Source organism: Camarhynchus parvulus, chromosome 2 (assembly GCF_901933205.1).
Source record: "Camarhynchus parvulus chromosome 2, STF_HiC, whole genome shotgun sequence".
Lineage (NCBI taxonomy): Eukaryota > Metazoa > Chordata > Aves > Passeriformes > Thraupidae > Camarhynchus > Camarhynchus parvulus.
In genome coordinates, this window is record NC_044572.1 from 47,720,810 (window position 1) to 47,734,281 (window position 13,472).

General features: G+C 38.6%; 1 protein-coding gene across 4 annotated transcripts in view; it reads right to left on the reverse strand.

Moving 5' to 3' along the window:
- ELMO1 (engulfment and cell motility 1) overlaps nt 1–13,472 on the reverse strand; it is a 302,044-nt gene that overhangs the window by 195,010 nt on the left and 93,562 nt on the right. For all 4 annotated transcript variants that reach the window (XM_030965282.1, XM_030965290.1, XM_030965299.1 and 1 more), the window contains 2 exons: nt 10,980–11,015; nt 2,847–2,946 (listed from right to left, as the gene is read on the reverse strand). In XM_030965282.1, the coding sequence (XP_030821142.1) occupies nt 2,847–2,946; nt 10,980–11,015 (136 nt within the window). The remainder of the gene's footprint in view (nt 1–2,846; nt 2,947–10,979; nt 11,016–13,472) is intronic.

Sequence of the window (13,472 nt, forward strand, 5' to 3'; positions counted from 1 at the left end):
TATATATCAGCATAAGCAAGAAAAAGGTCTTGAGAGAACTTTGCATATTATGAGGAAACTTTTCCAAATGATGCTATTTTCCCTTAAAATAGGGAACAAAGTACTCCTTGAAAGTGACAATCTTACTTGCTTCACTTGGAATAGCAGTCTTTAGGTACCCAAAGCATGGGAGAGAGTGCATCCAACACCAAGCACTTATTCATTAGAAGCAGTCAAGGGTTCCTCTTGGGGTATCCTTCAGCTTCTAAATTTTTAAGTTAAAAACTACTCCAGAAAAAAATCAGATTAATTCAACCCCATTCAAGTTTAGCTTTCATTTAACATGAAGGACAGCTTCAAAGGCAGAAGCACTTGATTGCAAGTTTCCCCTCAGCAGAAACTTATCAACTCCCTTATCCATCCCATCAGTCACTTGAGCAAGCCCATCAAGGACCTCAAGTGGCCTGTCAAAAGCCAACGTCAGAGAAGCTAACGAGGATGAAGTTGCAGATTGCTGCCACAGAGATGAGACATAGTCCAAAGGTGCTCTGCTAGGTTTGTCCCATGCCCACGCTGCACCACTGAGGGCTCTGCCTTTCTGGCTTCCAACTGCATGCAGATCAGAACACTCCTGAGCCTCTTTCCTCAGCCTCTGTCATTCTCTGTCTCTCTTCTAACTCTCTGTGATCTAATGAGAAGTTTGAACAGAGAGAAATGAGAGAGATGAGAAACCTTGCCCCAGGAAGAGAAGAAGAAAACCTCTGTTTCCCAGAGATGGATTAAGAGAACTTCTGCTTTCATGCTAGAACAGCTCATCCTTAGAACGGCACCCCATAAGTTGCCATGGCCCATGAAAGCAGCTGTGGGAAAGCTGTAAAGCATGAGAGGGACTTTCACACAGCAAAGAGATTTCCCTCGCCCGGGTGGCTGATTCACTGTGTCACTGAAGCCACAAGAGAACTTTTCTTGTGGAGATGTCTCCACAGCATGGCAAGAGAGACTCCTCTCTCTAAGAGAACTGAAGAAAGACTATTCTAGAGGTGGTAAACTGACTGAAAGTCCCAGATTTTGTCTCTTTACATTGTCAGTGGGAAAGAAAAGAGGGTGTGAGGGAAGGAGAAGTGTTCTGAAGGCTTTATTCTGATTCTTATTATTCTTTCTTTTAGTTCTGTTAATAAAGTTTTCTTCATGCCCTTTAAACCTTTGAGCCTGCTTTGCTCTCCTCCTAATTCTTATCTCACAGTAGAAAATGAGTAAATAATTCTAGTAGGTGCACTGGCATTTGGCCAGCATTAGACCCACCACATTCCCCCATCATTCTTCCTTGGTCCCTTTCTTGCTCAACAGTTTCACTCCTGGTTTTACCTGCCAGTTTTGGTTTATATAGGTACTTTGGGAAAATGCTTTTATTTATGTCTTTTGGTTGTTTTGTCTTTGTTATGTTTATTTTTATTTTTATTTTTATTTTTTTAATTGGGTCATTATCCAGGGAAACCTATAGAAATGCTTGACAGAGGAGATGAGCCATTAACAAGGGGAACACAACAATTTCTTCTATTGTTACAATACAGTCTGCAGGGCAAAACTTGGACAAAGACATTTGTTTTGAGCCAATAACAAAGTAAATGCTCTAAACTAACTTTAGCAAGTTTCTTCATATGCTCCATAGTAGGCTCCCCTAGAAAGCAAGGCATTCTGGACTTTGTGTCTCCTGCAGTCAGTTAAAAGCAGTTGTAGAATTTTCTTTACCATTAGAAGGTAACAACAATTGTCATCACAACCCACCTGGACTGTGAAATTGGAAAAGAAATTCAAAAACCAGACCAAAATTCAGATCAGTTACACTATTTTTTTTTTCTTATAACCAAAACTGAGGTTTATTATCTAAAGTATCTAATGCTTTTTTTTCCTAGTTGATCCTTCTTTCACTTTTGGCAACAAAAGTAAATTTCTGCTTTCCTTTGATGGTAGCAACTTTCTAACAAAATTTAATCCCTTGCTCTGACATACTCTGCTAAAATGAAGGTTTCATTGCCACAGGTTATATCCATTTAATTACTGCCTCTGATATTATTTTAGTGAAGTTACTGATATCTTTTGAACCCGTTCAAATACACTTTAAGTTATGATAAATTCAATCAGGGTTGAAAATTCTTTGTAAAGAAGAATTATGTGGTTTTGGGGGTTTTCTTCCCCAGTAAATGAAAAATGTTGAATCAGTAACAAAATCTTTTTCTGAAGTTTTGCAAATGTCTGTACCTAAAGAGTACTACCATGTTTCTGCTGCTTTTGTGCATCTCTGACATGTAAGTAAAGAAGGATATGTTGCAAATAGTGAACAGATCTTTTTCAAAACCACATACCTCAACTGCAAAATTCAGAGGGGCAAAGTTCAGCTTGATTAACTCAGATCGATCATCCTAATTTCAAATTGTAAACTAACTCATTTCTCTTCTTCCAATACCCCAGAGGAAACATTTCAGTGCTGGGCTTTTTCCTAGAAATATGGCATTACTCATTTTAGTTTACATACATCAAAATACTAATTTTTTGCTTTAACTGTATTTTATCTGCACAGGGAGGTCACAATGTAATTGAATAAGCAATTTCTCATATAACAAGCCTAATACTGTGTTGAATTCAATTCACTCCAACTGATTTCCACAGAAGTTGAACCAGATTCTGCAGTACAAACATTTATAGTTTGAAACAGCACTTTAATCCCGTTTTCATGTACCTTTTTTTAACCACTGACCTAAATAATGTACCTGGGAAAAAAACAAAGAAGGAAAAAAAGAAACCCAAATCACAACTCACCTCAAATATTTAAACTGATATAGAACAGATAGCATTGATTCCAAATTTACCTTTTTAATGAATGCCACAGAGAATGTATCCCACGATACAATCCCATGATCCATCAGCTCAACAAATGCAGTCAGTGTAAAGGACAACATATCTCCAAAGCTGCAAGAGACAGGAGTCATGACACATTTACCAGTAATGCAGCAGGGCAATGACTGAGGGAATAAAGCAGCAGGAAGCTTTCAGAAAGGCAGGAAAATGAAGCCAATTATGGACTAAGAGGTAGCAGAAGAGCAAGAGAGGCCGTGCTATAGGTAGTCTCCTACACAATTTAGCATGGATAACAAGAATAGTCTACTGGGAGGAAAACAGTTGTAAGAGAAGAAGTAATCCCTATGAGAACACTGCATGCAATGCTCAAAAAAAAAAAATCAGTCCAAATTAAACTCCTCTCATAAGTTCAGAGATTTAGATCTAACAGAGGAAAGAACTGAACTTTTTCCTTAGCATTTATGAAATCCTCCTAATTGAAGACCATGTAGAGGCGTCACATTTTCGTACCTCTGCATCAAGCAAATTGGTGGGAAGTTACAGCATTGTTTATTCCTTCTCTTACAACAAAGCAAATATATAATCTCTTCTGGTGCATTTTTAAAATATATCTTGAGCAGCAGCTTTCTAACAGTTAATGCCTTGATTTCTTTCTTTAAACCTGGAGATGCATCTCTTTTACTCTATCTATGAGCAACCAAATTGCAAAGTGTGCAGTTCAAATTATTTAGGTTTTGCAGGCCACTACCCTGCATTTTACACCTGTAAATTTAAAATTCAACACATCTTTGAATGAACTCAAGTAAATTCAAAACGACTTTAAACTCATCAGGGATGATATGACTAGATGCATGGGAACTTTTCATGTTAAACCACAACTTTTAAAGATTAGCTTCATTTCTATACATACTCAGGGCACCAAACAGTCAGCAGCCACAAGGATTTCAGTGGAGCCCTCCCATGAGATAACTACTCAGTACGAAAAGCAGTGCAGAGATCCTGAAAGGGAATTATCTTCCAGGGCATGTCAAACTGCCTGCAAGGTACTCTGCCAGTAAACCATTAAAAACCAAAATTATACAATCAAACAGCATGAAAAAAGTCCCAGTGGTTTTAATACAGCAGATGACACCTAATAAAAAGCATAAAAAAAAACCTCTGTCAGATTGGAACTGCAAAACTTGGCATGTTGAAAACCTGAGTCCAATAGTACAGCCATAGTCAATCAATGTAATTAACTGGTGTTCCTTGATCTGTGGTTTATCCTACTGTCCTGCATGAACCCAAAACAAAAAAAGTGAACATCCACTCAGATGGAAGACATTTACAGCAGTACAGAGGAATAAGGCTGACAAATCAGCTTCAATGCAGCAATTCCTGTAGCTGGATTTTGTTTAATCTGCCATTTAGGGATATCTGATGGCAGGATGCAACCTTTAATGGCTTCTTCATTTAAGAAAGGACATTTTGCCAGAACTCCTGAGATTCCCTCCACCAAAAAGACCCTGTCATTCCTGACATTTTGTGAGTAAAACCCAAAAAACACCAAAATACCTTTCCCTTCAGTAAATTCAAGTATGCACAGTGGCTCTGATTACTTACAACAAAATGGAAAACCTACACCAAAGAGCAAACAAGAAAAATTATGTCTCTAAAAATCCACTGTAACTTGGCAGGGAATACTTTCTTCAGCAAAAAAATGGTCTAAAAGTTATGGGTTTAGTTTTGGAGGGCAGAGGATGCTCTGTTGCCTTTTTTTCTTGTTGTAGCTGGTTTGTTTGTTTGGGGTTTCTTTAATATTGCAAATCATTTAAGAAGCACATTAGATTTAAAATGTCACCATTAGCATTCCAAATAACGAAGGATTTCAGGATTTCATATTAAGATGACAATAAGACTCTGAAGGAAATTTAATCAGCTCTGGTCCTGTCACATTCCCCAATTAATTCCTTTTGCATAATATAGTTATTTATGAACCCACAAATAAAACAACAACCTCAGGAAAGGCTTTCTTCTAAAAGCTTGTAGCAAATCCTAATGCATTTTCATGACACAATACTTCTACTAATGCAAGGAATACTAATATTATAAATATTAATGTTATTATTAATTAAAACTAAACAAGTTTCAAATATTTAATTAAAAAGGTAGGCCATATAGGTTGAAAAGTAGATAAAAATCTCTCCCAGTGTTAAACTAAGCACATAATCTGGCAAAGATAATTTTTCTCATCTATTGTTTTAAAATTTTGTCAGTTAACCTGTATTTAGTATATGAATGCTCTTCAATAAACAAATGGTGCATGAAAACTAATCCCCATCAAGAAAAGGTAAAGTTTAGAGGGCTTACTTAAACTGCATTAAACTTGGGCATAGATATTCATCTTCAGAACAGCAGTGGCTGGAATGCAAAGGGATCAAACTAACCTGGATTCACCAGTCTCATTAGGTCTTTTCATCAAAACTATTGATCAGTCCTACCAGATTAATACGGCTTAATCCATGCTCTTCCACAGCTCTGGGGAATAAACTGAGCTAATGGAGCTGACAATTCTAGTTCGAATGTACAAACCTAGTTTTAGCAGATCTGACAGTGATACAACCATTTGGGATCCAGAAGGTGAAAGCACTTTTCAACCTAAAATGTTCAGACACCTCATCAGATGTCACTCGGGTGACTCTGCTTCAAATAATTAATGACTGAAGAAGTGCAACACTGGGACTAATCAAGCAGCAAGAAATACTTCACCTCTCTTATTATGCAGCACCACACATAGACACTGTGTCCTTCTAAAATATATGGCTGTACACATGCACCTGCCCACGCACGGATACACCAAGTGCCACTGCAAAAGTCAAAAGCCAGGCTTAAGGGATAAGCATTAGGAGCAGCACAGCTAAAGATGAAAGCAATCTGCAGGGTAACTAGGGCAAGATAAGGATTAAAGCATCTGCAGGGGGAGGGGAAGGGTGTTGATTCATTGTTAAGTGGTTAAACACAAGCGGATAGGTAGAAATAGACTTTCAAGTAATTCGCTTCAAAACACACACACACACAGACACACTCACACTATTAAGAGCAGCAGACAGAGGCTAGACATTTCAAGGTAATCAAAGCTGGTTTATAAAATTAGCAATCTTTGAAAAAAATGGTAGGAGCTGTTTAACTCAAGACTTCTGTAAGGGTTTTGATCATACAAAAAGTCCAAAAAATAATGGGGCCTCTTTCTTCATAAAAAAAATTTAGAATAATCTATAACTAAGGCACAACAGTTCTGTAACTATCAAACTCTTGCTGCTCTGGCTAAATTACTTAATAGTTTGAAGACAATTCCTAATGAAGATGCTTTTTAATGCAGCAAGAGGGGAAAATTATCAGAAAGACGTACTGTGTAATTGCAATTTCATATCTCATTAATGCTGACATCTTAATAACCTTTGCTCTCAGGCAAGCTACTTCTACAAGCCCTCCTGAATGCTGCTCTGGCTCTGGCTCTTGGATGCCTTACATTGGGACAACTGATGAAATTTCACTGTTCTTTGCTGACTCTCCTCTTCTAACCCACATTATGAGAGCTGGACGTGAAGCATCTCCTCACCCACAGCAGGTCCTGGCAAAAGCCTGCTGGGCAGCAGAAAGCTGAGGTTTGCAATGCCATCAGCTGTCCCAGCATGAGCCATTCCAGTGGATGGCCATGCTCTAATGCAGCCTGTGGGTCCTCAACCTCTCTGACAAACCTGCCTGAAGATTAAGGCAACAGCTGCTTTCTGCATCTCCAGGCTTTAGAGAAATACCAGGTCAAACCTGTTAATTTAAATTCCGAAGAATTCTCTGTATTCTTACCTTAGGGAACTGTGAAGGAAAAAAAACCAAACCCAAACCATTCCACACATTTTGATATGAATGTGCCTGTGATCCTGATTACCACACCTGTCTCTCACATGCCTTCCTAGTACCATTTCTACAGGTTAAACCATCTTTTTATCCTGTGTGCTTATTTTGAAAGATGCCTAAAGCAACTTGGATTTTCGAAATAAATTAATGGCAGTTTAGCACCCAAATCCTCTAGATGTTTTTAAAAAAGAAATTTAAAAATTCTCAATCTATGTTTCACACACATAACAAAATGGACATTTTATCACTGTTATGGAGGGAAAAATACTTGGCTGCTCAAATGATTATGTAAATCAAAATAATTAGTCAGGCTCATCTGTCATCAGGTAACAAACAAAGGAATACAAGCTTTTATCAGGATCATGCTTTATATGAAAAATACCTTTGTGTAGTGGAATCTAGAAATTAATTGCTTCTTCTCTGTGGCAACCAGCAACAGAGCCATCAGCCCACTGGGACTAGAAGCCAAAGAATGCACACCTTTACACAAACCACTTTCATGGGCAAAACAGAACCAAAGCTGAGCTCTAATTTTGCAAGGGGAAGCAGCAAAGAAACAATTTAATTGGACAGGAGGTAACAGGAGAGTAGCAGCCTACTACTAAATGCAGGAGTGGTTAACTAAGTCTCTTATCTGGGCTCACAGCCCAATACTGGGCAGCTGAAAGGCCTGACATCACTGAGGTCAACATCAAAGAGTAAGAACAGCTTTTTAAATTGGAGCTGTCAAGGATAAATGGCCATGAATAAATTTAAACAGGGGAACAGAATATATCTAATCATCAGAAGACAAGAGCTCTGGAAAAGGCATGGGGGCCAGAATCTAACTAAGTCTAAAATGAAGACTGATGTAGCAGGATGTTTTGCCAGCACAGTGTGAACTTTATATTGCTATGGATTCTCTTCACTGCTTCTGCACTGCCCTGTTTCTTCCAGCAACCTTTCCAAGGGTAAAACTAAGCCACGGCCGAATCAAAGCAGAAGCAAATCACACCTACTTGGTACTTAGTACAGATGAAAATGATGGAACAATCTGTGTAGTAGCTGCCCCTATTTTTCTAGATGATTACAGAAAATACACTTAAGTGCTACACAGCAATTGACACAGATTTTTTTCTTTTTCACTGTGCTGGCTAAGCACTACCGAAATACTTCTTTGTGGTACAGTTTTGCCGCATCATTAAAAGGGGCCAGCCTTACTGATTTCAAATCCCTTGCATTCCAAGAACAAGAAATAGCTTTGTAACCCTAGTATCAGGGTTTCACTATGTCTGAAAATTAATTTTCATTAAAGAAAACCAAGGTGTGAATTTTAAACATAACTGTAAATATTCTTGAATAAATCCAAGTGTAGATACTCTTACTATGGAGCATGACTAAATCCACTTAAAGGTACATTAAGCATGGGAAACTAGCCCAGAGGAACTATTACACACTGAAGATGTGATTAGAAATACCTTTTTTTCCTTATTCCCCATTTTTAAAATTCCTGGTTTTGTTCATTTCATGGCAATTTTCTCAAACAGACAACGTTTCCTAAAATCCCAGGCATCACTATGCTGGAAAAACACCACTCTCCAATTAGTTTGGTTTGACTACAATTTAGCATTGCAATGCAGAAGTCAATTAATAGAGCTATTTCATGGGATTTTAAAAAAATTATTATGTCATCCTGTACATCCAAAGTAACTTGTTTTTTTAAAATGAGCATTTGATTCCTTTAAGTATCTTTATACAAGAAGATGGGAAGTGGATGCTGAGAAATGTTTTAGTTTAGTTCATGCTATCAAGCTCTGTGGGGTATTTTACCGTTCTCATTTCACTAGATCTTTTCCCACTAATACATGGGGGAAAGGTAGTCAGGATGTTGGATAACTACCCTCATAGAACACTACTGTAAACACTTTACCTTCAAAACATATGAGCAAGCCAGCTTCCAAAACTATTGGTTCCACATCCTCAACAATGTCTCTGGTATCTTTTTCAGTACAAGCCCCAAATTCAATAATTTGTGTTACTTAATTGTATTATCTTACATACTACTGCTGGAAATCAAAATATTAATCTTGAGGAAATAGAAATATTAATATCTGGGTACCCCCACGTAAACTGAAGTTCCTATTGACAGGATTTAACTCCCAAAGTTAGAATAAACTTTAGTCACAGACACATTCTTTACTACTGTATCAACTGATGTGATACATCTACATTGACCAATAAGGATCCTCTTAATGAGGATCAAGTGGGTAAAACCTTGTTCTCATGAGTAAACAAAGCTAAACTGTGTAAAAAAAAATCAGGTCATCAGTCTTGGAAATGGAGAGATGGTGAAAGACTATAACTATTCTTCCACAAAGAACTATTTTCACAGCAGTGAAGAAATGCCATCTAAAAGGACAGGAGATACCTTGTCTCAGCAGGGGTGATCACAGAATCACAGAATTTTTAGGCTTGGAAGGTATTTCTGAAAATCATCTGGTCCAACCTGCCAAGGCAGGGTCACCTGGAACAGGTTACTCAGGAACACATCCAGGTAGGGTTGGAATGTCTCCAGTGAGGGAGACTCCATGAGCTCCCTGGACAGCTGTTCAGTGTTCTACTGCCCTCAATGTAAAGAGGGCATGTTCATCATGTTGAGGTGAACTTCTGGTGTTTTAGCTTATTGCCACAGCTTCTTGTCCTGTTGCTGGGAACCATGGGAAAGAGTCTGGCACCATCTCCTTGGCACCTGCCTGTGAGATATTTATCTCCATTAATGAGATCCCCTAACAGTCTTCTCCACACTAAACAGGCCCAGCTCCTGCAGTCTCTCCTCTTGAGATGTTCCAGAGCCCTAATTATTTTTGCAGCCCTCCAGTGGACCTGTCCCAGGAGCCCCACGCCTTCCTGGTACTGAGGAGGCCAGACCTGGACACAGCACTGCAGATGTGACTTCACTAGAGCAGAGAGAAGGGGAAGCACCTGCTCCCTCGACCTTCTGGCCTCAGTCTTCTCAGGATACCATTGGCCCCCCTGGCCCAGGGCACAGCCAGCTCATGGTCAAGTTGTCATCTCCCAGGACTACCAGATCCTTCTCTCCAGAGCTGCTCTCTACTCGGTCAGTCCCCAGCATGTACTGGTGCTTGGGGTTATTCCTCCCTAGGTGCAGGACCATACACTTCACTTACTTGAACCTCATTAGATTTCTCTCTACCCAATTGTCCAGCTTTTCACTGTCCTGCTGAATGGCAGCAGAGCCTTCAGGTTTTGCTGCCAAGATGATGCTGCTAAGAATTCCATAAGCTTCATGGCACTTTAACAATTTTCTTCATAACCTAAACTTTTCTATTATGAAACAAGTTACTTTATATTAGGTTAAGAAACTGAACTTAGCAGAAGGATTTAAATTTCCTGCCAAATTTATTCTTACTATATAATTTATTTATTAGGCAATGATTTAAAAATAAACGTTTCAGAACTTGGTTTACAGCAGATTTGTGAAAGTATGATTTAGCACAGGTTTGGATGGGGAGCTGCATTTCTTGCATGATGAATCACATCAAGCTCTCAGAATGACAGACATATGCTTAATTGATTATATTCTTGCTTCCTTGGGTTTTAGCTATACTTGACATGTCAAATTTACAAGCCAGTCAAGATATTACATCTCTTGGGATTCAAATTTATCAAAGCCGGTGCTTAACTCTGAGCAAACAGAAGCCTTCTCTTCAAAATCATCAGGGAAACAGGCAGGGAAATTCTGATATGAGGCCATTTATTATTTTACAGCTTTCTTTTATATAGCTATCTGCAACAACTAGCATTACCTGGGACCAGCAAATAAAGACAATGTCATTGCCCCATTGTCTGGGACAACGACCTTACTTTTCATCTCACTAACATTGACCATTAAAATTGCCAACTATCAATCACATAAGCCAATGAAATTCAAGAGGGGAATTGGGAAAGTCGGGTAAATTATTTTTTTTGAGATTAGAAAAGAAAAAAGAAAACAAAAGCTTTACTTCAGAAATAGTTAAAGCCCCTGCTGAAGTCACAGAAATAAAGCACTCATTCCATAGGCAAAGCAAAAAAAAGGCTTCATCAGAAAATTTTAAACAGGCATCAAAGAGCAGAAGACAGAGAAGATTGAAGACTTGCTGATGCATATGCACAGTTGTATTTACATATAAAGATTAGCACAAGGGCCTGAACTCAGTCATGCAAAAGAAGAGGTAGTATGCAAGGTGATGATCTAATCAAGTTCTTACCAGGGCTTCATTATCTTCTGCAATTTCTGATATCGTCTGCAAAATTAAAACTTGCAGGTGAGGAAAAACACTTTAAAACATCTGTACTCTATTTACTGCATACAACCCCCCCATACTTGAGCCATAAAATTCACAGACATGCATACAATAAGAGGCAGTAAATTGCTAACAATTTGCTGTGAAGAAAAGCAGTTCAGTAACTGGTAATGAACACTCCAAATAAATGTCAAATATTTGTTCAGAATACTTTTGTTAACTTCTGTTAGGCAAAAAACATATCTAGACATTCTAATTTAGTAAGACATTTGTGTAAAAAGCCTTTGATACAAAACAATAAAGGTTTACACATTAAGCATCTTCTGTACTGTTTTAACAACATGTAACCCCACTGCCTGGAGAACTCTTATTTACTTGTAGTCCCCACCACTAATACTGATGTCAGAGTCAGCATTGTTGAAAGTTGTGTAGCTAGGATGGTAAATGGTAAAAATGGCACCAAAGATAGATACCCTCTTTTTAAAACACCACTGAAACATATTAAAAATAACAGAGTTAGAAAAAAATCCATCTCTTAACCATTTCTTGCGCCTCTTAAATCTTTTTCACAGTTTTTTTTTATTTCAGAGGTTTGACTGCAGTTCCATACTGGGTAGACTAGTGTTAAAAAGGACAAAAAAAGAGATTCCTCTTTCTTTTCTGCACCTTCTCCCCAGGTCTTCCCTTTTGCACTTTCCCTCACAGCAAGACGCACAGCACTGTCATTAAGCACAGAAGAGCTCTAGGACTACAAGCTCTCCAATCACTTATGCAATTCTCTAATTCTCTCCCAGAATGCAGCTACAGTTTTGGGGCTTTTTTCCCTTTTGGTAAAGCGGTAATTCCTCCCAGTTTTTCAAGAGAAACCAGTCTCAAGGAGGGTAGCTTTTGGGCTGGCTTGTGTGAATGTCAGTGAAGAAACCACAGGAACAGTGGTTTGAAGTCTTCTGCCAGCTGTGAGCTGCAATACTCATGCCTGAAGATAGTGCTGCCACAGTTTACCCTGTATCCAAACACAGACTGGGCTCCAGCCTAACTCAAATCAGAGAAGTGACAAGATTTTTCTCCTTGGATTTCATGCCCTTGGTTCTTTTATGCTACAACATCTATCTGTGTAGCCAGTAATAATGAGTAAACAAAAAACATCCTGATGATCACACAGCCTTAACAAGCGGGGGAAATACCCTCAGCATGCTTTCATGAGCAGTCAAATTCAAAACAGTTTCCATAGCAGGAGATCCAAGCTTCAGCAGAATGTCACTCCTGTGCTTCTGCAAACTAAGTGCTTCCATGCTGTGGCAGATTCTGGTAAACCACCAAGAACAATTGCCACAACAAATGGGTTTTGTCATCTCCCAAATGTGCATGGATCCTTGCAACTTTCTGCAGCATGTCAGCCAAACTTCATAGCACTCTTCCCAGGCCAGTTTTTAAAATAGCTGCTTTCTTCCAGGCTAAGCAGCAAACAAACTTGAAATTAGGTCTGTGTTTTTCTGATAGAGAAACAAGTGTGGTGTTTGCAAACTGGTAGCACTTCAAAGGACAGATTCTGTTTTGCCAGAGATTTCTCACAACAGGCTCTAATCAGGACCATGACTGAGACAGGGATTACAGAACAAACATCTGAGTCCTAAAACAAAACATTTAGACAGCAACTCTCTTAGCATTTGCAGAACTCTTTTCCATCCTGAGTTAATCAGCAATCAGTTAACCTGAGGTCAAAAAGTATGCAAAGTAAAAGAAAATATAAATTTAGAATAATGTGCAGAAACAATTGAATTATATAAGACATTTCTGGTGAAGCAATACAAAGACAAAATTTTGACTGCAGAGGAAAGATAGCCATTGTATTAAACCAAACAATTCCCACTGAGTTTTCTTGCTTTGGTGTGACTAGAGCAGCAATCAATCTAGGACATCAAATGTTGCAGCAACACATGATTACAGATTGACTTTTACCACTGAAGATGTGGATGGAGGCTGTTCTCTAAAGCAACACATGCTGTTTTCATCTATCATCAAACCAAAACATAATAGAGAAGGAACTGGCATGAGCAGGAGTTCCTCTCATATTTACCCACAGACCATGCAAAAGTCACCAAGGAGCAGCCAAGCTGACTCTCCCAGCAAGTCAGCCTGGAAAGGAACTAAGTACAGTCTGCCACCTCCATCAGCTTTCCTCTTTCTATATATACATAACTTTTTTTTTTCTCCAGAAGGCTGACCCTGTGGTAGCAACCAAACAGCTCTGTAGAGACCTTCCTGGTGAGTTACCAAGGCAGGGTCAAAAATGCTGAAAGTCTTACTGATCTAGACACTGTAATTAGCTCAATACTTATATTTATCTTTTTTTCTTTGTTTTTTCCTTTTTTGTTTCCTAAAGAAAGCATCCCTCAATTGCACTTGCACAGATGGGAACAAAACCACAGCCAAAAAGCAAATGTTATAAGGGTAAAT